Source organism: Lutjanus erythropterus, chromosome 18, assembly GCF_056507025.1.
Source record: "Lutjanus erythropterus isolate fLutEry1 chromosome 18, fLutEry1.hap2, whole genome shotgun sequence".
NCBI lineage: Eukaryota > Metazoa > Chordata > Actinopteri > Lutjaniformes > Lutjanidae > Lutjanus > Lutjanus erythropterus.
The window spans coordinates 20,951,499-20,976,908 of NC_139334.1; the positions used below are offsets into that span (position 1 = coordinate 20,951,499).

A 25,410-nucleotide genomic window follows, 5' to 3' on the forward strand; every position below is an offset into this window, starting at 1 on the left:
TTCAGGTATTTCATCAACAGTCACTTAACATGAGGCCAACTCATGTCTGCTCTCCTGCACAAAGTGCTGATGGAAAAGCTCCACATGTGACTATTTACATGGGTGAATATAGCTTTGCATGGAAGAGACAAGCATCTGGGTGTCTGTAGCCAACAATGATATTTGCACCGCAATTGTAAATAACTAATATCAAATACTACGATCTTTCCTCAAACCTTACAGGGTAGTTTTGTTGCCTGAACCTAACCAAACTGCAATTAAAAAAAGAAAATTATAGAAAGAGAGAGAGAGAGAAAAAGAGTGGGAAAATTCTAAATAACAAAATAATAAAACCCATTCATCTACCGCAGCCTCTCACCAACAGTGAATTTCTCACTCTATGTAGCTAAAAATGAGGGGATGTGTATGATTAGCCGAATTGCTGCCATGTACTTTTTTGTACCGGAGTGCAAATAGACTTCAATTTTTTGAGATTTATAGTTTTATTATCATTTTAAACATGCTAAACATAGACTAAATAATAACAAAAAAGTGAGAAAAAAATAAAATAAATAGTTAATAGAGTTAAAGTTCCTTCTAAGCCTTAATGTAGGTGTCTCAAATGTTCCATTTCAACATGTAAAGATCTACTTTAGTCATAAGTCTCATAAGTCAGATGACTGAGCAGACTAATTCAGGAACTGACAGAGGGAACGTAATTAGTTACAAATAGACATTTATTATAATAGAACTTTTCAACATGATCTTAAAAAGTGCAGAGGGCTGCCAGCAGCTTTTCTAAAAGTTATCAGAATTTTTTAATAAACTAATAAACAAAATAATTCCCAAAAGTTTTATAAAGTAAACTACTTGTGACTTGTAACTAATCAGACAGTGTTGTAGATGAGACAGTGAGCGAGATCGACACAAAGAGAGGCAGCTGCATCAAAGCCAAATTAATTTATCTTATTGGCTGTTAGATAAAAAACATTTTATGATTACCATAAAAATGCTGAATATCTGACCCTTAATAAACACCACAGACGACTGTTGCTGTTACTAACAATGATGCTGTAGAACACAGATTTCTCACCTGGGTCTCCTTCTGCATCCAGCAGTTTGCCAATAAGCTGCTCGTACTCTGTGCCCACTTTGAAGTTTGCGCTGCTGCCCGCCGCCACGGTCAGGTGATACAACCACGTGTCCTGTGAGGAATAGAGCATACTGTTTAATGAATGAACAAAAAAATGTTTAAAGGATAAATCACAGTTTTATTAAGACATTTTCTGTTTTAGTACCTTCTCCTGCTTGGTGCCGATGAGCAGGTACGTAGGACTCTGGTCCCTCGGTTGGACCACTAAGGTGCAGTGGGAGGAGAGGAAACCTCGACTGCCTGTCTCATAGTCCTCATCTGAATCACAGGAACGATCCACCTCCTGAACTGAGGCTTCCCGCATCTGCAGCTGCCCCAGGGGCAACTAGGACAACAACAGAGAGTCAGTAAACAGGGAATCAAACACAATATACTAACTAGTAGAAGACACAGCTCCATACAGATAAATTTAGGAGTATTTAATTACATAAACATACTAAATTGACAAAATTACGCCTTCTTTTTCTTATCTAAGCAACAGATGTTACCCATCCTTTATTTGTCAAAAGCCCTTTCATTTGTACAGATTCAGACGGCCGCTAAGGAGCATGTATTTGCGAAACTTTTTAGAGGCTGGTGTTAATAATCACTAACAAAAGGCTAAATTAAAAGCAGGAGAGGACAAGTTAGTAGACGGGAGTGGATAGTTTTATGAACCTTGTCTTCCTGATTTCGATAGTAGTAGAAGACTTTCCCAACCAAAGAACACCACACCAGCTTCGAGTGTCCATGTTTGACCTGAAACAAGAAAAAAACAACATAAGACGCATAAGAAAAGCATCAGGGCCGAGACTATCTGGCTGCTCAATCCGTATTACATATACTTTAAGACTGTACATTTTTTGTGTGTTCTTTGAAACTCAGACCAAAGAAGTTTTCAACAGCTTGGCACATGGCAGTCAGGGAATTTCTACATCTGACCAGCAGATGTCCCAGGAGTGTGTAGGTGGGTGTACTGGCGCCTGAGCAACGGAGCAAACAGAGCAGCTGGTTCCCACTATTAGACTCGGAGGAGCAAACGTGCACTTTTGCATCTCCACTTTTTGATCATGCTACTTTGCTATTTTTAAACATCTCAGCAATGCCAAGGCAAAATCTTTGATACCATGAAAAAAAACCAGACAACACAAAAGGTCACAGTTTTCCTGCAGAGCTGCACTTCTTTTGAAGTGATGTTGAATTTTTCGTCCAGTAGTTGGGTAAACCTATTTTACATGCAAAATACATGAATAACATCTATAAACCCATATTCTGAAATCCATATTGTAATCGAAATACTTGACACACACACACACATACTCGCTCAAGCAGGGAGGACAAGAGGAGGAAAGAGGAAGAGAGAACAAAAAGACAAAGGATCAGGTCAGTTTGTGTGTCACTGAATTGGTCAACATGTTCACTGAACTATACTTTATTTATGATAATATATACTGTATCAAATGACACAAGGTCTGCTTTTAATGCTGGCACACTAAACTTTCATTGTCTTGCTTTGTTGATATTACAACACATTTGGAAATGATAGCAATTCTGGTGAACTTTAACAGCATATGGTTTGGCAGGGGCATATTTTGAGTTCTGGTTTCGGACTGGTTTTGATCTGCAACTAGACTGGTTTGGTCACACAGTCCTGACAACTATAGTGCGCTTTCTCCAGCACTACACAGGAAGGAACAAGCCTTGTCATGGCCGAAAAAACTACTCAAGTACGGTCACAGACGCACACGATAGACGCTGAATTAACAGTGATATTAGTCAACGTATCTGATCAACCAACCAGCTTTTATTTTAGTGAGAAATCAGTTCGCCTCTCATTCTCGTGCTCTTCTCCCACTAATAAAATTCAGCTAACAGTTGAGGCATCAAAATCCAAAACATAAAGTTTGTACAGAAATACAGTTTATCTATAGATTATATTGATGCTGAATTCACAACGACAGATGACGCCTTTTATCTTGTGTTTCTAGTGTTGTGTATTTTTACGGGCACATAAAGAATTGTTAATATTTCACATTTTTTAAAGGGAGTTTGGCATATTTTTTTCCAGTGAGAGTGCAGAGATTTAGTTTAATTCAAACTGCTAATATGTATATATTGTTTAACATTTTGTCACCGCTACAGACATGCTAGGCTACTGCTAAAGTATGTTAAAGTTGTTTGAGGTTCACTGCTGTTAGTTACAGTTTGTGTGTGTGTTTATGGATTACTGTTGGTGGCTGATTATAAGCTAATTATCAGCTAATCGTACTTAACTTCTATAGTTCTAGTACAGAACACAGTCAAAAAAAGTGAGTGGTTCATTATTGCAAAATAAACTAATTGATTTAAACATGACTTCATTGATTCTTGATCAGAACTGCATCTCTAGCAATGGTGAATTATTCAGAAATAACAAACCATAGACTGCCTCCACTGACCAATCAGAATCAAGTATTCAGCACAGCTGTGCAATAAAGTGAAAGAGCCACTTTACTGGTCACAACTGAAGGCTCTATATTGCAGGAAATGGCACTTTCAGGTGTTAATTAAACTCCTGCATTCAACTTCATTTTACAGCTGCAGATGATAATTACACATCTCTTTCCTCAGTCTTCATCCAGAGAGTTTTAAAAATGTGCATCCTCCACTTACAATGATGTAAGTGGAGGATGCCATCAACACGAAGCCAGCTGTGCATCCCTCAGAAGGGGTCAACGGGGTTAACTGGCAGACAGCAGACAGCCCCTGTCTGAACTGAGATCTCGTCATAACCAGCAGATCAAAGACGACTCTCAGGAGGGGGCTGGGGGCCTGGTGAGAGGACGTGGGCAGTCAGTCATCTGTCAGAGACCCGTCACACATGCCCATCAGATGTTTGAGTGTCTTAACTTTACCAACAGACGGGCTTTGGCTGAGGAAAAGGCAGAAAACAGAGGAGGGTGGAAGGGGAAAGGAGATTGCAAACATTCCAGCAGCCTGAGCCTTATAGCCATGTCCCAACGTGCTCTGTCCAACCTTCCCCAGCCCAGTGACAGACACACTATATCTGTCTCAAAGAGGACGTTAAGCCTCAAAATGAGTTATTTCTGGCATCCTCTTCAGGGAGAAAGTCTGGCTAATCTATACCTCTTGAAACTGGGGAAGTGGGGTAGGGGCTGGTATGTCACCTAGAACGAAATACCAGTCAAATCAACTACATTATTTCAATGAATATAAAAAAGTGTACATTGTTTTTGTTATTATTTCTACATTATTATATTAAATCTGAATTTAGTGTGATTCCAGATGCTACAGAAACTTGAAGGAAAAATTTTAGTACTGTTCATGTGGCTGTTCAGTCAGTGTTGATGCTAAATGTCAATCAATTGAAGCACTAAATTCCTTTGTGTGCGCTATATTGACCTGTGATGTCACAGTGATGTCACTGGGATGTAAGGAAGAACTACAAGTAATTTCAACATGGATTTCTTGTCTCTGGTCACCTCTGGGCAGCTAGATGAGTATTTATGTCAACTAATACTTTGTTTTGGCCAACAGAGTAATAGCTAATAGGTGTGATAACATGGGCGTGGGAGTCACAAGCACAAGCAATGCATCTTGGTACATGTAGGCACTGCTTCAGAGCTATGCGAGCATAAAGACTCATCTTTCTCAGTCAACACTGACTAGATATTCACATCAGAAGTGACAAATTTTCCCTTTGAGCTGAAACAACTTGCCAATTAATCGATTGACAGAAAAACCAACAGTGATAATGTATTAATAGTTAATCAAGTCATTTTCCAGCTTCACATTAACTGAATATTAGCAGTTTTTTTCTTAGTTTTCTAGGATAGTAAGCTGAATTTCTATTTAATTTTTGATGGTTTGTCAGACAGGACAAGGAATTTTAAGATGTCGAATTGCATGCGGGGGATTTGGGCATTTTTTTTTGCTGTTAAACACAAACAATTGTCAGATTATTTTATTATTTAACAAGAGTGCAAAGCTCAAAGATCATCAAATTCTAACAGGTTCATTCTTGAGTTCCAGTGTTTGAAGAAATTCGCTGTGGGCATTCTTGAGATATTGTGTTCTCAAGAACGGGACGACCGGAAAACTTAATGCCTCTGGCCACAGCTGTTGCCAACATGAAGCCGTAAAAAAAAGGTTTTTCAAGGTATTTCAAAAATTGTGAATCACAGAGGCCATTCAGCACACAGTCATGAATGTACATGCAAAACATTAAGCTGATCGGTTCAGTTTTATGTGAGATTAGTTGCTGACAAGCTCCAGATCCATCATGCACACACAAACAATCACGTGATAATAAAGTATGATGCTGGTATCCGTATCACTTTAAGGGAAGTGGTATTGGCACTGGTATTGCAATCTTTTAAACAATACCCAAACCTAAACCTAAACATAAATACCTTGCTTTTTTGCTGAGAAACAGATGAGAAGATTAATACAACTTTCAGGTCTGTACTGCAGCCAATTAGCTTAGCTGTTTCTCCCCTTTTTCCTCTTTATGCAAAGTCTCCTTGCAGAAAAATAAGCAAAACCCAAGTTTCCTGATGACTTCTGTCTCCTGACCTTTGTAAGCCAACCTCTCACGGTGGACTTGACGGTGGTCTCCACTGTAACAGGGCTGCTGGCCTGGACTTTGAGTATGTTCTGCAGAACCCTGATCCACTCCTCCAGGATGTTGGGTGAATCGGCGGTCAGATAGAAGGTCTTCTTCTCTGTAATCAACTGATTAGACAGAAAGGGGAGACAATTGGGAAAAATGCGAAGCCAAGCCGACTGAGGCAGATAGCATCATCGTGTCAGAGCAGATCAGAATCAGCCTGTGAAGAGCCAGGAAAACATTCCAGACCAATACTATACCTGATGTCATTTTAAGCTGCTTCTCTGGTATGCAGCAGTAAAGCTCTACTGTGATGCCGGGCTATAATAAGAGTGTTGGTGTGTGTGGAGCTGCATGTGCCCTCCAACAACTGTCTTTATTTTAAGTTTTACTATTTTTTTGTTCATGCCAAAGTCTTTTGAAGGGCTTTAATTCTTTGCACAGTCTGTACAGGTGTGCACTGTGTAACATACTTTCCTTGTCTTGGAGTATTCTCATACAAAGTTTGGAGGATAGTTGAGATAATCTGAAGTAGGGCTGCATGAGGTAATAAAAATCTACTGGTAATACACAGGTAACATACTGATTGTTGATAAATACCTCATACAACCCCACTTATATAATCCGAACGATCACTTTAAGCTGTACTGGGATCCTTTGCTAAGGAGTTCAGATGTTTTCCACTTACTTGAAACGTCTGCGCTCCTTCTCCACGCACTATACGGCAGGACGAGTTCAGCTCAATCTGACCCTGAGGTTTCCTGATCACGTCACTCTGAAAACACACGCCAAAAACACACATATAAACACACACAAGAATCTTAATTTCTGTCCAAAATTATAATTCTGAATTACATCACGTTTTACACTGTTTACACTGACAACATTAGTGATGAATTTTGAAATATTCTTGCAATGCTTTCTGTGCGGACAGCAAAACCTTAGAAGGAAGCAGACATGCAGGCTCACAGTGAGACACACTCACAGGAGATTTATAGTAGAGGATCTCTCCATTCCTCAGGATGAACCAGCGACGTTTCCAGGCTTTCACCTGACTGCCCATCTTCAGCAGGTACCCAGACTTCTCCAGCATCTCCTGCAGACACAAACAGCACAGGAGTGATTTAAACAGAACTGAGTGGTTATACTGTATCTGACTAACTTTAAAGGGATAGTTTGGATTATTTGAAGTAGGGTCATTAGAGGTATAGTCAGTTTATTGCCTACAGTGGATGGTGGGTGGCATGCCGCCAGGTTAGAGAAGCAGAGAACAAGCATGGAAGGTAAGCAATGCACTTCTGTGGACAAGATCAGGTCAGGACAAAGTCTAAAAAAAATCTGTATCTGTTTAATAAATATCTGTTCAAGTGTATGTCATATTTATAACATTGCTTGCCTGCTTTACCTTACCATGAGAGCGCCTTTTGCAATGGTAAACCACCATCATTAAGCCAAATATTGATTTGTCTTGCTCAACCAGACTCCACTGGAAAAATCAGTAATTCTACCTCGCAAGACACACAAGTTGTTTGTCTACTGCTGCCTCAATCAGTTAGTTAGTTTGTGTTATTGTGCAGCCTCAGTGTTTTAGAAGGTTAGTTTGGATTTACCAAAGTGGGAAAAAGAGTAATTTGACTTTACAGACCAGCAACTCCCATGTTCTGTAAAGTCAAATTACTCTTTTTCCCAATGGAGTCTGGTTGAGCAAGGGAGAGTGAAATATAATACACTTAAACTGATATAGATTGTTTTTAGGAGGGGATTATTTTCTAAGTGGCTAAAATACATTTTTCGCTGACAATGTCCACAGCAGTACATTGCTTAGCTTTCTACACTGTTGCTTCCTGTTGCTTCTTCAAACTGTGGGTGGGTCAGCCAACGAAGTCAGAATATCCTCTTGTTGATTTAAACTAACAAGTTATTTGTGTTTTCAGGCATCTTGATGCTAAGAAAGAGAGCAGGACTCCACTCACAGGTCCAGTGCTCTCGCAGGAATAGGAGGAGGTTCGCTGGACTTTATGTTCCGGTTCGGAGTAGTCACTGTCCAGGGAGTAGGCATCAGGAGGAATGGCATAATCGCTCTCTGAGCTGATGGAGGACATGGAGACACCTAGAAAAAACAGGAGATGGCACATGCATTAGGTACAGTCAGAAAGGCAAATTAGAAGTGGCTGAAGGGAGAAAAACGAGCAACAACAGGCCACTGAAGACAGACGGCTCTAAAATGGAAAATCCAGACTCTGAGACCACTGTTAGATATCATCAGTACAAGATGCTCAGTGCATTCCAGTAGTTGTTTTGCACCGAGTTTAAGTGGTGAATATCTGTAGCCGCTCTACATCTACTTCAGTTAGTGATTTCAAAAGTATCTTGGTACTTTCCATACTTACAATGCAGCGTCTTGCGACTACATACCATTCTGGTGAGCAGAAAAACTGCTGCTTTTCCCTGTGTGAATGGCAAATGATGGGGCAGAACGGTGCTTTTTCTAACATATTTCTTTGAGCGTATTTTTACTCACAGGAAAATGTGTTGCTGTACATTGCTCACTATGCATTAAGTCATGAAGGAGCTTTTTCCTGGTTCCTGAGATGATGATATTGCGTGGTTTCATGGTCCTGTCTGCTCTGTAATAATCAGTCCTCACCTCTCTTGACAGCACGCGGGCTCCCGGGGACACTGCCCTTCCTGTCCGGGCTCAGGATGGAGGTCCGTAAACTGGCCAGAGAGCTGCTGTCGTCCTCGGACCCAGAGTCATCATCAGGCAGAGGTACGCTGCTGATCTGAGTGGCTTTCTGAAACAAACAAATCACAGAGTCATGTAAGGCAAAAGGCCACGTAATGATGAGAACTAGTCTGTTCTTAAAAAAAAGCTGCATCAGAAGTGAAGTGCACATCCAGATGTAATGTAAACCTTCAATAATACAGAACATTTCACTCACCCCTTTCAGTGTGGTGTAGACTGGTACATTGATATTTTTATAGATCAACTGTGTGAACGGACCTGCCGCTGGATACTGGGGTAAGTTGGACACTGAAACACAAAGAGGGAAAAAAAACCAAAAATGTATCTGATTTAATCTGTTTTCCATGGACATGCACATGGCATGACACATAAAACTTCATTTGTAGCTTAAAGTGAGACAACAGAAAAATAGTAACAAAAGAGGTGAAGAGTCATAACATCTGTAAACTATTTCACAAAATTTAGCCACCATGTTAGCCATCATGTTTTTGTGTCTAAATGACTAATGGAGACAACAACTTTTCATCTATCAAAATAAGAAGTAAGTCCTACAGTTGCAAAGGGTGAAAATACTGCATCCTTAGTCATAATATGCAGTAGATAATTTGTGTATAATTTACCCACATTTACAGCAGGATCTTATGCTTCTCATGTACCCACTGGTGTTAAAAAAAAAAATTTAAACAGATTTGAGCTAAAACAAAATACAACTGGTCCATCATGGTATTAATTTTGCCGGAGATCAAAACACTCCAACAGCAGATGCGCCTTAAGGCACAAACATGAGAGGAAGCTAAATAAGCTGAGCAAGCTATGACTTAATCCACAACAGCCGCTTGGCAGTGAGCTGCATGTACCTGGCACTCAGGATGTTCAGTGGTGCTGTCAAACCTCACTGTCTGCATCCTGACAAAATGGAAGATGTCGGTGCAGAAAACACAGCAGTAATTACACCCAGACCTCGTCCTTTCATCGCGGCTGATTAAAAAGCAGCCTCTCCCTCAGCTCCTCTAAACCTCCCTCCTCCTCTGCTCTTCCTTGTCTCTTTAAGGAAAAAAAAAAAGAGAGGTGGGGATCTGAACAGCCTCCCTGAAGAGGAGCCCACACCTGTGCAGGTGTGTGGGGCCTGAGGCCAGAGGAAGTGACATCAAAGACGGCAATGACAGATCCAAACTAACCGCACACCTCCACTGCAGCTTTGGCATCAGCTGAATGACACCTGACAGCGCTGACTCTTCTCCCACACCACCCACACAGGGCTAGACACGGCTTTACTGCCGTAGTAGAGAGGTGGATGTTAGTGAAGAAGAAAGAAGAAGAAAAGATGATTAGTCTCTTGTTTCTTGCTGCAGGGGACTCACCTCGTCCAGGGCCCCTGGCTCCAGGACTCAGCTCTGATACTCTCATTCCTGACTTTGCCACAGCATAGATCCGACTCTCCTGCAGAGATCAACAAAGTCACAAATATTCCTTTTCACTTTACTTTAACATTCATTCTAAGCACCTTCATTAGATCATTTCTAAAATATTCTGGCACTATGATCTCTGCTTAAGAAATCTTTAAAGGAATAGTTTGACTTTTTTCGGGAACACTTATTTGTTTTTGTTTTTGCCAAGAGATGAAAAAATTAATACCACTCTTATATCTGTACATTATACAGCCAGCAGTCAGTTAGGTTAGCTTAGCACAAAGAAGCCTAGCTCTAACCAAACTGAGCACTTCAAAAGCTAATAATAATAATATTAATAATAATAATAATAATAATAATAATAATAATAACTTACTATACCTTATTTGTTTCACTATTTCACACTGTTAAAATCTGACCTGCAAGCATTAGCATTTCAACTGACCCTTTTTGTTCTGAGCTCCAGTAACAGTTGAACAAGCTCGGTCGAACTTTGGGTCAGATTTTAACAGCATGAAATAACACAGAAAACATGCAGAAGTTGAAATGAACATTGGTCTGTCATACCCATGAAGGGAAGCGGTGTAAGGGCGGGGTTGGTGGCTTCAGGACCTCTGGATCAAGCCGCTCCAGTTCTTCTGCGAGTCCCACGAAAGACACTCCATCATGGGCTTGGTCTTCTGATCCTGATCCCTCCACCACGCCGTCCATGCTGTCAGGAAGCCCATCATCGATGTCTGTTTCTTCCACGAGCTGCGAGAAGGGCAAAGTGGCGGTGCCTGTGCTCTTGAGGGTGGAGGAGGTGGAGGATGGAGTCATTATGTCTATGTTAACGTTGAGGTGGTGCAGTCTGTCCAGGCTGGGCTGCGGCTGGCTGTAGTGCTTCTTCACCAGCTGGATGCTGTCTCTGGGGGTGAGCGGAGTCCGTACTTTGGGTAACGTCATGCTGGTGCCTGACTGGTGGAGTGGAGGATGGGGGAAGGGGTTGTTGGTGGAGGGGGAGCGCGACAGCAGCGGGCTTTTGGGTGTTAGTCCGATGGTCGACTCTGGGGAGCTTGGTCCGTGGGCCATCTCGTAGGCTGAGGATGAAGAGGAAGAGGAAGAAGACGAGTGAAGGCACTGAGAGCGGAACTTGCTGTTGAGCTCATCGGAGGAGTTGTCTCTGTCAGAGCCGCCTGCCTGACCCTCTGGGCCCACTGGAAGCTCTGGTCCGCTGATGGAAACAGGGCTGCTGGGACGCTCCCTGCTCCAACCCTGAGAGAGAGCGTCGTGGGCTGCAAGGTCTCCGAGACAAATCCCTTTACTGGACTGTTCAGGAGTCCTTTTCACATCTGAGGAGACAGATTGATAACATCTGAGAAAGTCGACAAACATGGAGGAACTGTTAAAGGAATTAAAAGAGGCTGTGTCTTGTTCAGACAACAAGCAAATTAGATTTGTTTCTCTGACAGACTGTCTGCACTGTTTTTTGCAAGTGATCAGATTGAATTTGTGTGTCCAGACATCACTATCTGCATGGGCTGATGTGATAACCACGTAGGCACAGTTGCTACACATACTGGTGACATAGAAGTATGGAGAAGTAAGAGAAATTAGGATCCTGTATGTTGTCCAGCACACAATTTTTATCAGTGTCTGTGCATGGACATTTGTTCTCTGTGTTGTCCTGCAAACCGCTCTGCTAGAAGCAGCGTGGATTCTGCTCAACTGCACTTCTGTTATCTGATGATATGATACGTATCATGATACACAGCTCATGATTCAATTAATTGTGATATATTGCTATTTTTTAAATCTAATCTTAGTTACGTAGAGGGTTACAAAATGGACCACTGCCACAAATTTTTGAATGTATCACAGTGTCACATTTTTGAGAAGTGATACAGTATCACAAAACATAATATTGCAATACTCAAGTGTATAAATATTCTCTTACAGCCCATCACTCTGGATTTGTTGTTGTCATATGACTCACTGCAAGTGACAGAAGAGCCCATTTGAAATCTGATTTGAGCATCCAGAGTCAGGACTGAGACACATCTGGTGAAATCTGATTGCAATCGCATTTCAAACCATCTCTGAAAGCAGCTTGGATTTGACTCTCACAAAAATGAGGAGAAAAAAGCTTTGGAAAGAAGTAGAAGAAGGTATACTTTAGAGGAAGGTATAGATGGAGAAGAAGAAGATGGTATTGCTAAAGAAGAAGGCATAGATAATGATGATGAAGAAGACGGCACAGAAGAAGAAGAAGAAGGCATACTTTATTAATCCCTCTAAGGGAAAATAAATGTTTTACAAATAAAGAAATAATGGTCACAGACTGGATCTTGGTGAGACTACCAATCTGTCCACTATTGCTGGTTCTGTTCCACTCATGTGATCAGCCAGACCTGCATTAGAAAACGCACTCAGTGCTTCAAAAGCTTCCTGCTCACCATCCCAAGAAAATATAAATTAAGGACAGCACACCTGTTGGAGAGGTCTTGGTATTAGAGGCGGCTCCACGGGCACCCGTCTGTCTCCAGCTGTCATCTTGGGCAGGTGGTGTCCCGGGGCAGCTGGGAGGAAACAGTGGGCTGCTGGGCACCAGGTGGGTGTCCATTACAGGGGAGGTGGCAGGAGATCCAGAGGATGCAGGTTTCTCTAAAAGAGCTGGACAGGAAGGACAACGCCAGTAAGTCAAACAGCTTCACTCTAGAAACATTTTCTAACAGATACATCAACTCCCAACACGTCTACACGACATTTGACTGCACTACGGCTAACGAAATAGAATTATCCAAAAGATGGTGATGTGTAATTTCTGTGAAAACAACTCGCAGTGACAAAAAACAGAGGTTAAAATAAAAGTAACAGCTGAAGAGCACTATATGAAGTGAAAGCTGGATGGTGAGATAGTCACGGCTAACATAATCTAAAACTAAAGCAAAATCTACCCATTGATTTTGCCTAACTGTTACCTGTAATTCTCTGAGATCTAAATCTCTAAATCTCTGTGATTATTTAAGGTTTCTTTTCTCATCAAGGTCATCACTTTTTCTTGTAAATTTACCAGTTAAGTCTCAGAGATTATTCAAGTTTTTTTTCAGAACTTTAATCTTGGAAAATCTGATTTTTTTCCCCCAAATTATAACCCCCCTCTCCTTGCTACGTAGTTTATTTATTTATTTATTTATTTTTAAATTTACGATGGCCCTAAACTTAAACTTGTGTTGAAAAGTTTCCTTGCTCTAAATAAGACAGAAGCCATATCCACTAACTCAGCAGATGTCAGTGACTGTAGTGGTTTGTCTTCACATGATTTGATGTGGTTAGCTACCATTAAACCAAACATTTAAATGTATTAATTTGTAAACTGAATTCAATATAAATGTCAACAGCAGTGGATGATTATAATAAGAGTTTATTTTCTTGAACAAACTAGTGAAAATTGACAAGAAAGCTGACCACATGAACACATTTAGATGCTGCCTTTTGACCGAAGCATCTGCATTTTTTTTTTAGGTATTTGGCACAAAACATGGCAGTGATGTTTTGGGGATAAAATGACTAGTCATAAAGGACACAAAATGAAGACAATACAACGTTTCATTTTTTCTAAACATCACTGCTTTTCTTGGCCGTACAATTTCTAGTGCAGCATCTACAGCAGTATTCACCTTGTAATTTGTCCTGCAGCATCATTATCTGCTCTGTCTGGTTCAGGTTGGCCATTTTCAGCTGCTGGTTCTCTTGTTCCATCTGCAACAAAGCACATATATGTCTTATAACAACTTTTAACAGCCATATACTACTGTGATATTGACCATTTTTTTGTTGGTAAACATTATTGACATTTTTTGTGGGTGGAGCTTAGCTGGAGGCAGAAAATTCCTTGAACACATTCACTTAAAGTAGCTGGGAACTTTTGTTAGCTTGTTTTTTAACAATGGCTGAAAATGTACAGTCACTTACTCTCCAGGATGATGCGACTGAAAAACTTAACATTAACCAATGTGAGCACAGCAGAGAGTCTATATCATGTTAGTGGACCAGACTGGCCGTTCACTCAATGGACGGACAAGCTTTCTATAACTGCCACAGGGCTGGACAAATATACCGACAATTAAATAAAAAACTGTAGTTTTTTTAGGGTGATTTTTATCATTTTATTTTGCTAATTTTCAGAGTAACAGCTGCATGAGTAAAACAGCCTTTAGGGCCAAACTGTTTTCACATCTGACACAATGAATGAAGGATTTATTTTGACAAAATCAGAGTTGGTGATTGTTGTAAGAGAGGAAAGAATGGCCAAGATTTTTTATTTTGTTTCTGTCTGTTTTAAATGACGCGTTTAAAAAGTTAAAAACGCAATTAAAGATCGACTTAGTTTGGTCAAAGAAAGAAATTGGAATTTCGAAGGTGTTTGGCTGTATTTTTTCTGTTTAGTAAGGAAAATGAGTGTGTCAGTATTTTCTTTCTTGACATTTTCTGAGTTTATGTCTTATCGTGTTTAACCACAATTGCCTTAAATATTTGGGGGGGCGGGGGTTGACTGGCAATGGCAGATAGTATGCAACAAAACTACTTATTACTACTTCGACTCTGGCACCACCAGCATAACAAGATGAAATTTTAGCTTGATTATGAAGCCTAGAACTCTGTGTTTACTTCCAGTTTTTCATTCGTCGTGCCTCCAGCTAACACCATGATGTAATCATGACGTCGTCCAAAGAAGGGTCTGTTACGACAGGAATTTTCAAGTAAGTGCAATGCCTTACATAAGACGTCAGTAATAAATAAACATTTTTAAATTCTCTGCAGATAAAACAACAGTGTATAAACAGCTGGAGATAAAACACCTTTAATCAGAAGCATCTCTTGTTTCCACAGATATAACGTCTCTCAGCAGGGCGAGGGTTTTCCCACAGGCTGTTACTTCAGTCAGGCGTGTATCTGTACATGTGTGAGCTTACCTCTCTGAGCTTAAAGGTGACCCAGTCTTTAATCTTGGCAGCCTTCTCCTCAATAATTTTTGCCTCCTGGGCTCTGACGAGGATCTGTAGTCAGAGAAAACAGGTTTGCGGATTATTTCAAACTACATTTTGTGAACATAAATGGACATTTCTGGTGTTTTATCTGATGTCTCCGTCCATACCTGTTTTTCCAGCTGCATCTCTAATCTCTTTATCACAGCATCTTTCTCTTGAACCTGAGTGGTCAGGTCTTGATACTTTTTGTACAACGAACTCTCCGATTCGCTGGTTTGTATGTTTGCAGACTTCAGCTTTTCTTCCATGACATGGATCTGAAATGCATAATTAGAGGAGTGAACGCACAAGCACGGCCAAAAGACAGCTCAAATCTGCACGGTTCGTTTAGTTTTGATGGGCACCACACAAAGCCAAGAAAAAAACACAGAGGATACTTTTTTGCCAGCTCTGACGAGAAAAAAGCGCTCTCAGCCCTGAGGTATTTCTTGTTTTTAAAGAAAGGGCAGCATTAAATTACCACCTAGAGAAACACCTGGAGCAGCCAGTAATGACAGCAAATCTGAGATTAAACACAACAGAAAGAGAGACAGAGTATGTGTCATGTGTACTGTATGAGGTTTCTTATCCTCAAACCACACGCTCCTTTTGTTAAGTCCCATCAAAGGTCGACTCCTACTGTACTTAGTGGTTACGAGTCCAACAAAGAACACTAAATCCTACTGACTGTGTGACTTCATGGTCCTAATTTTAGGATTTCTTCTCCATGTTCAGCATGAAAGTTCATACATTATTTGATCTTGAAAACTAAAAAGAAAATCTGACTAGAACTACAGATACTAGCTTGTTACAGAGCTTTCGACAACAAATTGTAACCTTACTTAATGGAGTAGTGAGTTTTAGTGAGTTTTTCTCAGATACAACAAATTGAAATATTAACAAAATGGCCAAGTGCAATATTCAAATTGCAGGAGCTGAAATTCTTCGATAAAAGTAAAAAGTGGCACAATATACTATTATAAATGAAGCACTGTGGTGCTCCAGATTTAAAGGAACGTCATCATCATTTTTATATTTAATTTGGTGGCAAAGAAATGCAGCTACTACCATTCATACTACAATTGTGACTGATACTGAAATCACAATATCAGCCCTCACACAAACTGAAAACTGCAGTTCCAGAGAAAGACCATGTGATGCAGCTGAAAGCACAGAAAACAGCTTGCAAGTGGATTTTGAGGTAAGCTGCTTGATTTTTTTTTTTGGCAAATCACTCAATGTGTGGAATGCAATTTTAAATATATATTTAATTGCTGAGGAAAGATGACCTTGTAAATATTACACAGATTACATATGTTTGTCACATTTGAGGGTATGATTTCTACTTTTTAAAGGACAATTCCAGTTAATACAACGATCAGTTATATTAACACTGTAACTGACCTTTCCTAAGTCCCACCCCTTTTTGCTCTGTGCTCCTATAACAATCGAGCAAATCTGGTACCTCGGTCAGCTTTCTCTTTTTTTCTGTAAAACGACGTATGGGGTCACATCATAAGTTTGCTAATGTCAGCAAACTAGCTAGCTGCTGTTAGATAACCTAACTAATTAACTAGCATTTTGATAACATTAACTAAAGTACACTGTGTACACTATGTCACTTTTACAGGTCCCCCAGCAACATCTTTCAATCATCTTCACAATTCGATTTTCTTTTCGGCATAGACGGGCCGAGCACATAGCATAACTAAGTACAGGAAACAGGAGAGGAGAAAGTTGACTGAGGTACCAAGCTTACTCAACTGTCATTGGAGCATGAAGTGAAAAGGGGTGGGACTTAAGAAGGGTCAATTGTTAATTTGAGTAAATTAACAATGTTTTCTACTTCCTAAATGACAATTATGGTTTATTACAACTTCAGTCTTATATACACAGTTTTGGTCACAAGTTCTAAAAGATATACTGTTACAACCAAAGTTATTGCAGAGACCCGACAATTTAGCACACTTGCAACAACACAGTCCTACGGGGCAAAAACACAAGTAGTCAGATTTCACAAAGGTTGTAAACAAGCCAACAGTTCAGGCCAATTATTTAAGCCACCTCTGTGAAGAGAAAACCAAAAGCAAGGCTCCAGTAATAATCCTGTGTGAGGCAAAGTTAAATTTTTCTGGGAAAATGTTACACAACCGTTGGGTAAAATTATTGGCCACACTGTTCATTGTGATCCAGCATTGTCCCTTTTGAATTTCACTGTTGAAGGAACCTGGTCCAAACTCAACAAACAAGTTTTAACAACTCAGATGCACGGCAGCTAAAAAACTGATAGCAACGAATTGGAAGGATGCAGATCAACTGAAAGAGGGACCGTGGCTTCGATCGTTCCTGGAGACGGATTTCCATGAAGGGAGCTGCCTCCAACGTGAACTTTACAACGAATAACAACAACTGTGGAAAGTTATAACGGACATCGTTCACAAAATCAAAATACTGAACTTACTGAACTCCTGAGACAAACTCCTGTAGCAACATAAATGGCTCATTGGTGCAAATGCTTAAGGCTTTCAAAACCGAACCATGAAGTTGGTCTGTAACAACAGGAAGTGCAGAAATGATTTTATAGTTGACCTTCATAAGTTTAGCTAACCTGGGGGTTTGTTTAAAACCTGTGTGATCATGACTGCTCATGTTTCTGGCCCTGCTGGACTTCTTTTTGATCATGTTGCCGCCAAAAGTGTGTAATTATCCTTTAATATTTTACAAGCTGTGGTCAGGTCAGGATGATAACTGCCAGTCTACCTGTTTCTCAGCACTCTCAGCCCGCTGGTCGGCCTCCGTCACCCTCTGTTCCAGCTCCTGCATCTGGAATAGAGACAAAAAAAGAGGTTATAATGGCTGTGAAGACAAGTCAGACAAACCTCAGAAGTTATATTTAATGTACAGAACAACAGGCTCTGGAGAGACACATCTTATAACCTGCCACAAAAGGCTTGATTAGACGGACAGACCACCACGCTACAAGTCTGCCTTCACAGACACACACAGCAGACACACTAATCCTTCATAATCACTTTTGCCATAGGGAAGACATTTAAAAGATTAATGTAGCGGGAAGCTTTTACAGAACAAGTGTGTTAGGAAAACATTCCTAATCAGGAAAATATTTCTGAATCAGCAGTGTAACAATAAAAGTGCTTAAGAAAGAAAAATGAATTCAGCACGCATGAAGAAGGTAAAGCCTCAGCCAAGTCAGAGAGATGGAGAGAAGGAGGATAATCTTCAGTTAAATTAAATAATTTACTGTTTAACAAGGACTAACCAGGGATAGTTCGGATTATTTGAAGTGAGGTTGTACGACGTACTTATCAATAGTCAGTATTGATAAGTACCTGCAGTAGATGCTGGTCGACACGTCCCCAGTTTTGTGAAGCAGAGAGGGACACCAGCACAGAAGCTAATCAATGAACTGCTTTAGACAGGGTCAGCAACTAAAGGTATTTTAGCCACTTAAAAAAGAAGGTCCACCTTAAAAAAAAAATCTATATCTGCAGACTGCCATCTACTGTAGGTAATGCACTGACTATCCACAAATACATCATATAACCTCAGTTCAAATAATCTGAACTATCCCTTTAAGCAGAAGGGCATAGACATTTTGTAGAACCAGCAGAGAGGCCCTCAGAGGAGGCAGAACATTTTTCACAACACCACCGCTGGTCAAACAACAGAGTGATAGAAGAATGCCACCATGTGTGTGCACAAGCTTGCGTCACCTTTTGTGCAAGCATGCATACTCATGCTTTCAAAGGCAAACGCTGTCCATCCTGCAAGTATGCACACATCTGTGAGTGCCCTCTCTCTTAGAAACCCTCTCACACGTACACAAGTGTATGCACAAAATACCCCTAAATGCTTGCACACACACACACACACACCAGTTGAACACAGGACTCCCTTTCTTCTGAGTTCAGTGACCCAGGTAAAAGGAGAACAAACATACTAATGGATTCACTCTGCTTGAGAGATGCATTTGAATTCCTCCTGTCATCTTTGTTTCCCTTCCCTTTGCTTCTTTCTTTCTCCCTTCTCGTCACCTCCATAAAGGCCCTCCTGATTCCCAGAATCCACTGCTCACAACATTTGAATGCTTCCTCGCAGCCAGATTAACACTCGCTAAAGCCAGAGCGCATGCTGATGGTTAGTGGTTGGATGACTCTTCACCTCAAGGTCAAAAGCCTTCGTCGTGAGTCAAAGGCTTTACCGAGCTTGAGCCACAGAGCAAACAGCTCTTTGTCCTCCGTTCAAAAAACTAAAATAGAAGAGACACGCAAGCACTTCAGATGAATATAAAGAAGAAGAAGAAGTCACAATGAAGGACATATGAGAGATTTGGTCATCAGACAGATCTCTTTATATTGTTGTTGTTGCTGCATCCATTTAGAAAACATGTTTGACATGAGGAGGTGGAGGTGTTTGGACATTGAGTCATGGGATTGAAGTTTGAGCTACCAGTGCGACAGCTTTAGCATCACAACTGGGGGTTTAAGAAGCTTTCTTCTGGGCAGTTTTTGGCAGCTGGGTAGAAAGAGGACACCATATTTCTGTGGTTCTCAACTGTTTTTTTTTTTTTTAAGACATACCAACAAAGCACACTCATACTAAATCAAAAACACCTTCATCAGCATTACATGTTCAAATTGATTTCGGGTAGATTTTTAAAGGATGTGGTTCCTCAGCATTCATTTTTCCCATATAATTGTTAGTTGGATGTATTTTTTTTTACACCCTTGACTGAACTGAACTGTCCCTGGCTGGTTTGTTGGCTTGGTTACAACTTTGCATTTGTACAATAACAGCAGAAGCTAGATGTTTCAACCGCTTATTATTAGTATCTCAGCTACTTTTCGCTGCTTCATTTATTAAATAATTTTAGCTAGCTTAACTGTTTATCCATTACCATTCATTTAGCTAATGGATGGTAGGTTTTCAAACTATTCAGACTGTATATTCTTTCTTTTTAGCTATCATCATATGCTTAGCTCACTATTCTTACTGCTTGTCAATTATCTTTAAGTATTTCTAATCTTTTAAAATTCATCTGGTTTAGCAATTTTAGCATTTACCCATTAGCCTACTTAGCTAACTGTTGCAACCTGTCATTTTTAGCTGCAGATATCTGTTTATCCTTTACTTTTAGCTAACTCTTTCAACTATACATTGACCGTTTATCCATTAGCATCCATTTAGCAAACAAATTTCATCCAGTACCCCCTCTTTAATTTAAACAGCCTTTTTGAAATGTTTTTCTTTATTTTAGCTATTCCACCACATCCAATAAGTCTAATTCACTATTTTCAGCTTTCCATAATCTTCAACTATATTAATACAGTATTAGCTAACTCTTTTTTTATCATTTATCAGTTTTAGCTAATTACCATTTATCTCTGGCAACCTGAGGTTTTAGCTACATCCCCATTTACCCAGTATTTAGCTCTCAGTTTATTCTTTACTTTTAGCTAATTATTTTTCATTCGTTTCTTTTAGCTAACTCTTTCAACCAAATATGCTGCTTTTAGCTTTCACCATTTATCTAATACCCCCTGGTTAGAAATCTGTGTTACATATCATCCCTGCCTCGAGTTCTTTCTCCAATGGGTGACCTGATGTTAACAAACTGGCTTTTGTAACCTTAAGGCCATCAGATATGGATGCAGACAGTGTAAGGTGGTGCTGTCAGTTTATCTCTCTGTCTGATTAGTTACTGCAGAGTCCAACTGTTGAGGCCTGAGTCGCTGAGCAGGCGTGAGACAACTATGTCTGCAATCCAGCATCTGTCAGCCCACAGTGCAACACACTAAACTCCTGCTGCTGAGAAGGCTGAAAATGGATGAGGTGGGAGTCGAGTTTCGTAAAGCTTTTTATTAGCAGTTTAAGCTGCACGTATCACCAGACTTTAAGGATGAGTCTTGTTATAATCTGCAATCTTCTGGCTGTTGACAAATCACGTTAAAAGACACATGCCACACAGTTTCACATACGTACAAGTTCCTTTATTACCGTGAACATGGGCTGTCACTATGTCCTCCTGCTCCAAATCTGTGGCTAAAAATAGTCCCTAATAAATTTACCCTTGTTTAATTAACTTTTGCTTAAACTAAAGAGTTTGGCTGCTTTAGGAAATGATTTAGACATTTTTCAAGATTAACATCTTAACTCAGAATGAATGGTTTTGAGGCTAATCCTACATTCACACTACAACACTTTTGTTTTAAAAAATCTTAAGTTTTACTCAGTCACGACTTATCATTCCCTTTTAATTGCTTTTAGTTCCAATGCCCTTTTTAAAGTTTATGCGTCTGGATTAAGGCTGAGCAATATATCAATAATGCATAGATATTGTGAGACGAGACTAGAGACTCAGTCACCCCATACTGGACCTTTCAGTCAGCCGGGTCAACAGTCACAGCAGCCAATGAGATTTATTGGGCCTTTTACCAACAGATATGAGATGCTGCCAGCCGTCCTATGTAACGGCCTCTTACAAAGGTAGCATGCATGTTGTATTACCTGAGTGATGAGGGAAGACCCCGTAAAAACCACTAAAACATTTGGACTATCCCAAAACTCAAAGACGTCCTTGAATGCAGAGAGAGTGTTGATGGTTTTGATTTTTTCATGCCATCTAAATATCACCAGCCTTATCATTTACTTAACTGAAAATGAGTTTAACTCTGTTTTAGCAGAACATTTTGCAGAATAAGCTTGTAGAGAAGCAGAGCGCTGCCCCCCCCCACTCCTTTAGTATGGATTCCAGAGGGACAGATAATATCCAGGGAGGTGGAGATAAGAGGCTACAGACACCAGATCATCTGCTTCTCAGACAGCCAACAGATCTGTCACAGCCAAATATCTGTTTACTGTTACCGCCAGAAACTAGCTGACAAGAGATCTGAGATCTGATCCGATAGACTGGATTTTCCTGGCTATGTAAATCCATCATTTACTTCACTTTTCCTCCCTATTTTACACCGTTCATGAGATCGGGATCTGAAAATCTGTTGGTCTTTGTGTTCTAGTTGGCCTGGTTGCAGAGGATACCTGCCTCTAAGCTTTAATCATTAACCCTTGTGCACAGCTGACGGTTAGTAATGACTGCAGCTCAATCATTAAATGTTAAAACCTCTGAACAAAAGATGGGGGGGGTGGTGAACAGATAAGAGGAAGACAAAAATAACAGAATCACACAGTGATTCATCAGCATCAGGGTATCTTTTTAAATCAGAGAGGAAACTGCTCCTCGCAGGGTTAAACACACGCAACAAAAAGTTGAACCGACCCTAACATGAAAAACAGACTAAGGCAGATGAACTATTAGAAAGAGCTGATCCAAACAAACCCTCTCCTGAAAATAAATGTTTATACACACAAATGTGGACCCGATGACCCTTTCTGCCGTGGTCCTTGTTGGCTGATACGTCGCTCTGACTCAAGTAACGGTGTTTTGCTCGTCGAGCCACGTGAGGCTTATGGAAGAGATTAATCTAATTTGTCCAGTATTAGATTATCCGAGTAATGAAAGGAAACCTTGAAGTGGGAATACCACCCAATTTAAAAATTCCTCTGAATGAGGTATTTCTATATTCTGGGAAAACCTGGTAAATACATTTGAGACTCTATACAAAATGTTCTGGACATACTTCTTCAGTGCCGTTTCCCAACGGCCTCAGTGAAGATTTTGAAATCCAGCTGTTGTTGTAAACCTCTTCTCTTGAAGATTATTCCCTCACTAGATTTGATTCATGGTTTATTGGATTCTGGATGGTTTGATGTGTACTATATTTAACCTGTATTGTCACTGTGAAGGCAGCAGTTATGTTTCCAACATTTTGGGGAGGTATTTTTCCTCCATTTATTACTGTTTTCTGGTCAGTATTATCCTTTGAATCTTGATGTTTTCATATTGTGCACCATTTAAATAATGTTTTGAGCCAAGGTAGCAGCATGGCTCTATAGATATCTGGGCAGAAAAAGGATCAAATGCAGGTATTATTTGACTAATATTTACTAATTAATACTTGGCTGATACCTTGTGGCTGTTGTTGTGGCTGATACCTTAAAGCAGGTGTTTCCAAAGTGTGAGACTGTAGGCCTCACCTCAGACGAAGCATCGAAAAATGTGCCTCCTTTAGTTTAGGTGCTTAGTTTCGCTCAATTAAAATTCAATTCCTTATGTTTTTTGATCCCATATAGTCAATAATTGAGCCAATATAGCCTAATATTGCTATTTTACATAACTTCAGACTAAACCAAAAACATAAAATGTGCAAAGGATCACAAAACTCACAGTTCAGATTGTATTTCACACTATTATGTTTTGGGTTTTTTTGTCAGTGGATTACATGCGGGCCAAACCATGGGAGGTGACACGTACGGACCACGGGCCAAAAACAATCCATTACACCCTTATAAAAACTGTTTGGAGCTGCTGGGGAGGCCTGTCCCCCACATTATAATCTCTGTCTTAAAAAGATACAGAGCACTGATATCCAGGCCCTCAGGAAATGTCTCAGAAATTATGGATAGATTACTGTGAAATTTGAATCAGACATTCATGCTTCATGCCAGACCCTTCCAATACTTATGTAGGATTGCGGGTTGCTGTGTCCAACCATTTCTGTAACTTTTCTGAAACCAACAACTCAAAATGTCATACCATGATTGGTCAGCTGTGCAGAGGTGAGTATTTGTCACTATTAATGTCAACAACTGAGTGCAACACCACAACAGTATCATGCCCCTGTGGACCTTTGGAACAGCTACAAACATTTGATTTCCAAGTTATTTCGACAACACGTACAAACTAACTCTCCTCTGGCATAACCCGACCCTTAGGGTTGCTGTATAATTGCTGTATTTGCAATCAGTTGACTATGATTAATTCATGTTAGCCATTTGTCTGAAGAGGGCCCAAGAGGGTCAAAACATTGCTGGTTTCAGTCCAATAAAGCACTCAAGGCTGGAAAACAGACCTCTAATCTGAAGTGAGTCTCTACTTTTCCAAGCTTGAAACCTAATTCTGAAACTGCAACTCAAATTTATGATGTCAACAAATGTAAAAGCCGTCAGCTATTCAAATCTGAAGCCGACCGACTTACTTTTTGGGGACAATTTTTCTTTTTTAATTATAAAGTTGTGTCACTTTGGCACCAGAATAGATGCTATGTTCTCTCACAGCTCTCTCTGCATGGAGAAGTTTCTGTTTTTATAGGCCACCAGCTGACAGCTGTCGATTGCACTTTCCTAATCCACAGTAAAAAAACAAAAACAAGAAACTCTTAAATGGAGTACTCGTCCTGTTACACTCCTCACAAGGCAAATGGGGCATCTCCTCCTCTCTCTTCTCCTGCACTCACAGTCAACCTCTGGGGATAAATGCCATGTCACAGGCAACCACGTCAACTTTTTTTTTTTTTTTCTCATGTTTTTCCATACCAAAGTGGGTCAATGCGTAAAACACTCCTAACTTGGCAAGAGAGGAGATGAAGAGCGTGAAGCAGACTTTCCAAACAGCAATAACATGACGGAATGGTAGTCACTCAGCACCCCCCCCCCCCCCTCCAGAAAAACTCACTCAGAAAAACACACTCAGCAGCACGGGCCTCCACTTAAACCCCGCTCACTGCCGCGCGCGTGTGTGTGTGTGTCAGAGTGTGTGTTTATGCATGCGTGTTATAAGAGAAGAGCAAAAGAAAAAGTGAGAGATTAATTAGCATGTTTTCAAATAAAAAAAATGAGTTGGAGCTCATTTTTTTTGCAGCGTGGCCAAAAAGGACATTTAACAATAAATACTGTGTATGCTGGGTATTAACTTCAGTGTTTTTATGAGAGAAAGAGAAGGACAGTAATTAGTCCGTTTTCAGAAAGCTTGAAGCTAACAGTACAGACAAGCGTGTGTGTGTGAGTGAATATGAGTACCACTGTTTAATAAGGGAAGGTAAGTTGCAACTAATTCTTTAACAAGGGTTAAAGGATAAGGCTGGCATTATTCCTCATTTTTCATATTGTCAATAAAATCCAATGAAAACCGACTAAAGCAAACATACAATACGCAGCACCAAGCCCTCTCTGTCCGACTGAGGATGTAAATCTTTAATAACAGGTCACAAGTATGTACTTTCATTTTTATAAAAGGCTGAGTAAGCTGGGTCGCTGTCTTTTCCACTAAATGTTACTCAAACAGGAGAAAACTGGGGGCTATTTTCAGCTGCAGATTAATACACATTTGCAGACAACGGCATACGTACAATAGGACTGATCCAAAATAAACTAATCTCCCCGTGTTCATTAGCCTGATAATTAGGGTGAATTGCATTTTGTTTCACTTCATTCATTCAGTTTGACATCATCTAACAGATTTACAACTGATCAATCAATAACAAGTGATGTATTCATCCTGGGTGCGTCATTTCTAGCCATCAGTGGTTATTACTATAAGTATTTATTTTTAATTTTTTACATTATTCAAAGAAATATGCTGATTTCAGAGCTATTATTTCTGGCTAAAA

At 40.1% G+C, this 25,410-nt stretch overlaps 1 protein-coding gene across 2 annotated transcripts in view; it reads right to left on the reverse strand.

Moving 5' to 3' along the window:
* Positions 1-25,410, reverse strand: part of plekhh1 (pleckstrin homology domain containing, family H (with MyTH4 domain) member 1) — a 52,659-nt gene that overhangs the window by 12,388 nt on the left and 14,861 nt on the right. For both annotated transcript variants that reach the window (XM_084742329.1, XM_084742328.1), the window contains exons 3-18: positions 17,645-17,707; positions 15,013-15,162; positions 14,831-14,914; positions 13,535-13,616; positions 12,345-12,527; positions 10,443-11,206; positions 9,828-9,906; positions 8,663-8,754; positions 8,368-8,515; positions 7,694-7,830; positions 6,706-6,816; positions 6,409-6,495; positions 5,687-5,845; positions 1,790-1,870; positions 1,278-1,457; positions 1,073-1,184 (exon numbers count right to left, since the gene is read on the reverse strand). In XM_084742329.1, the coding sequence (XP_084598455.1) occupies positions 1,073-1,184; positions 1,278-1,457; positions 1,790-1,870; positions 5,687-5,845; positions 6,409-6,495; positions 6,706-6,816; positions 7,694-7,830; positions 8,368-8,515; positions 8,663-8,754; positions 9,828-9,906; positions 10,443-11,206; positions 12,345-12,527; positions 13,535-13,616; positions 14,831-14,914; positions 15,013-15,162; positions 17,645-17,707 (2,512 nt within the window). The remainder of the gene's footprint in view (positions 1-1,072; positions 1,185-1,277; positions 1,458-1,789; positions 1,871-5,686; positions 5,846-6,408; positions 6,496-6,705; positions 6,817-7,693; positions 7,831-8,367; positions 8,516-8,662; positions 8,755-9,827; positions 9,907-10,442; positions 11,207-12,344; positions 12,528-13,534; positions 13,617-14,830; positions 14,915-15,012; positions 15,163-17,644; positions 17,708-25,410) is intronic.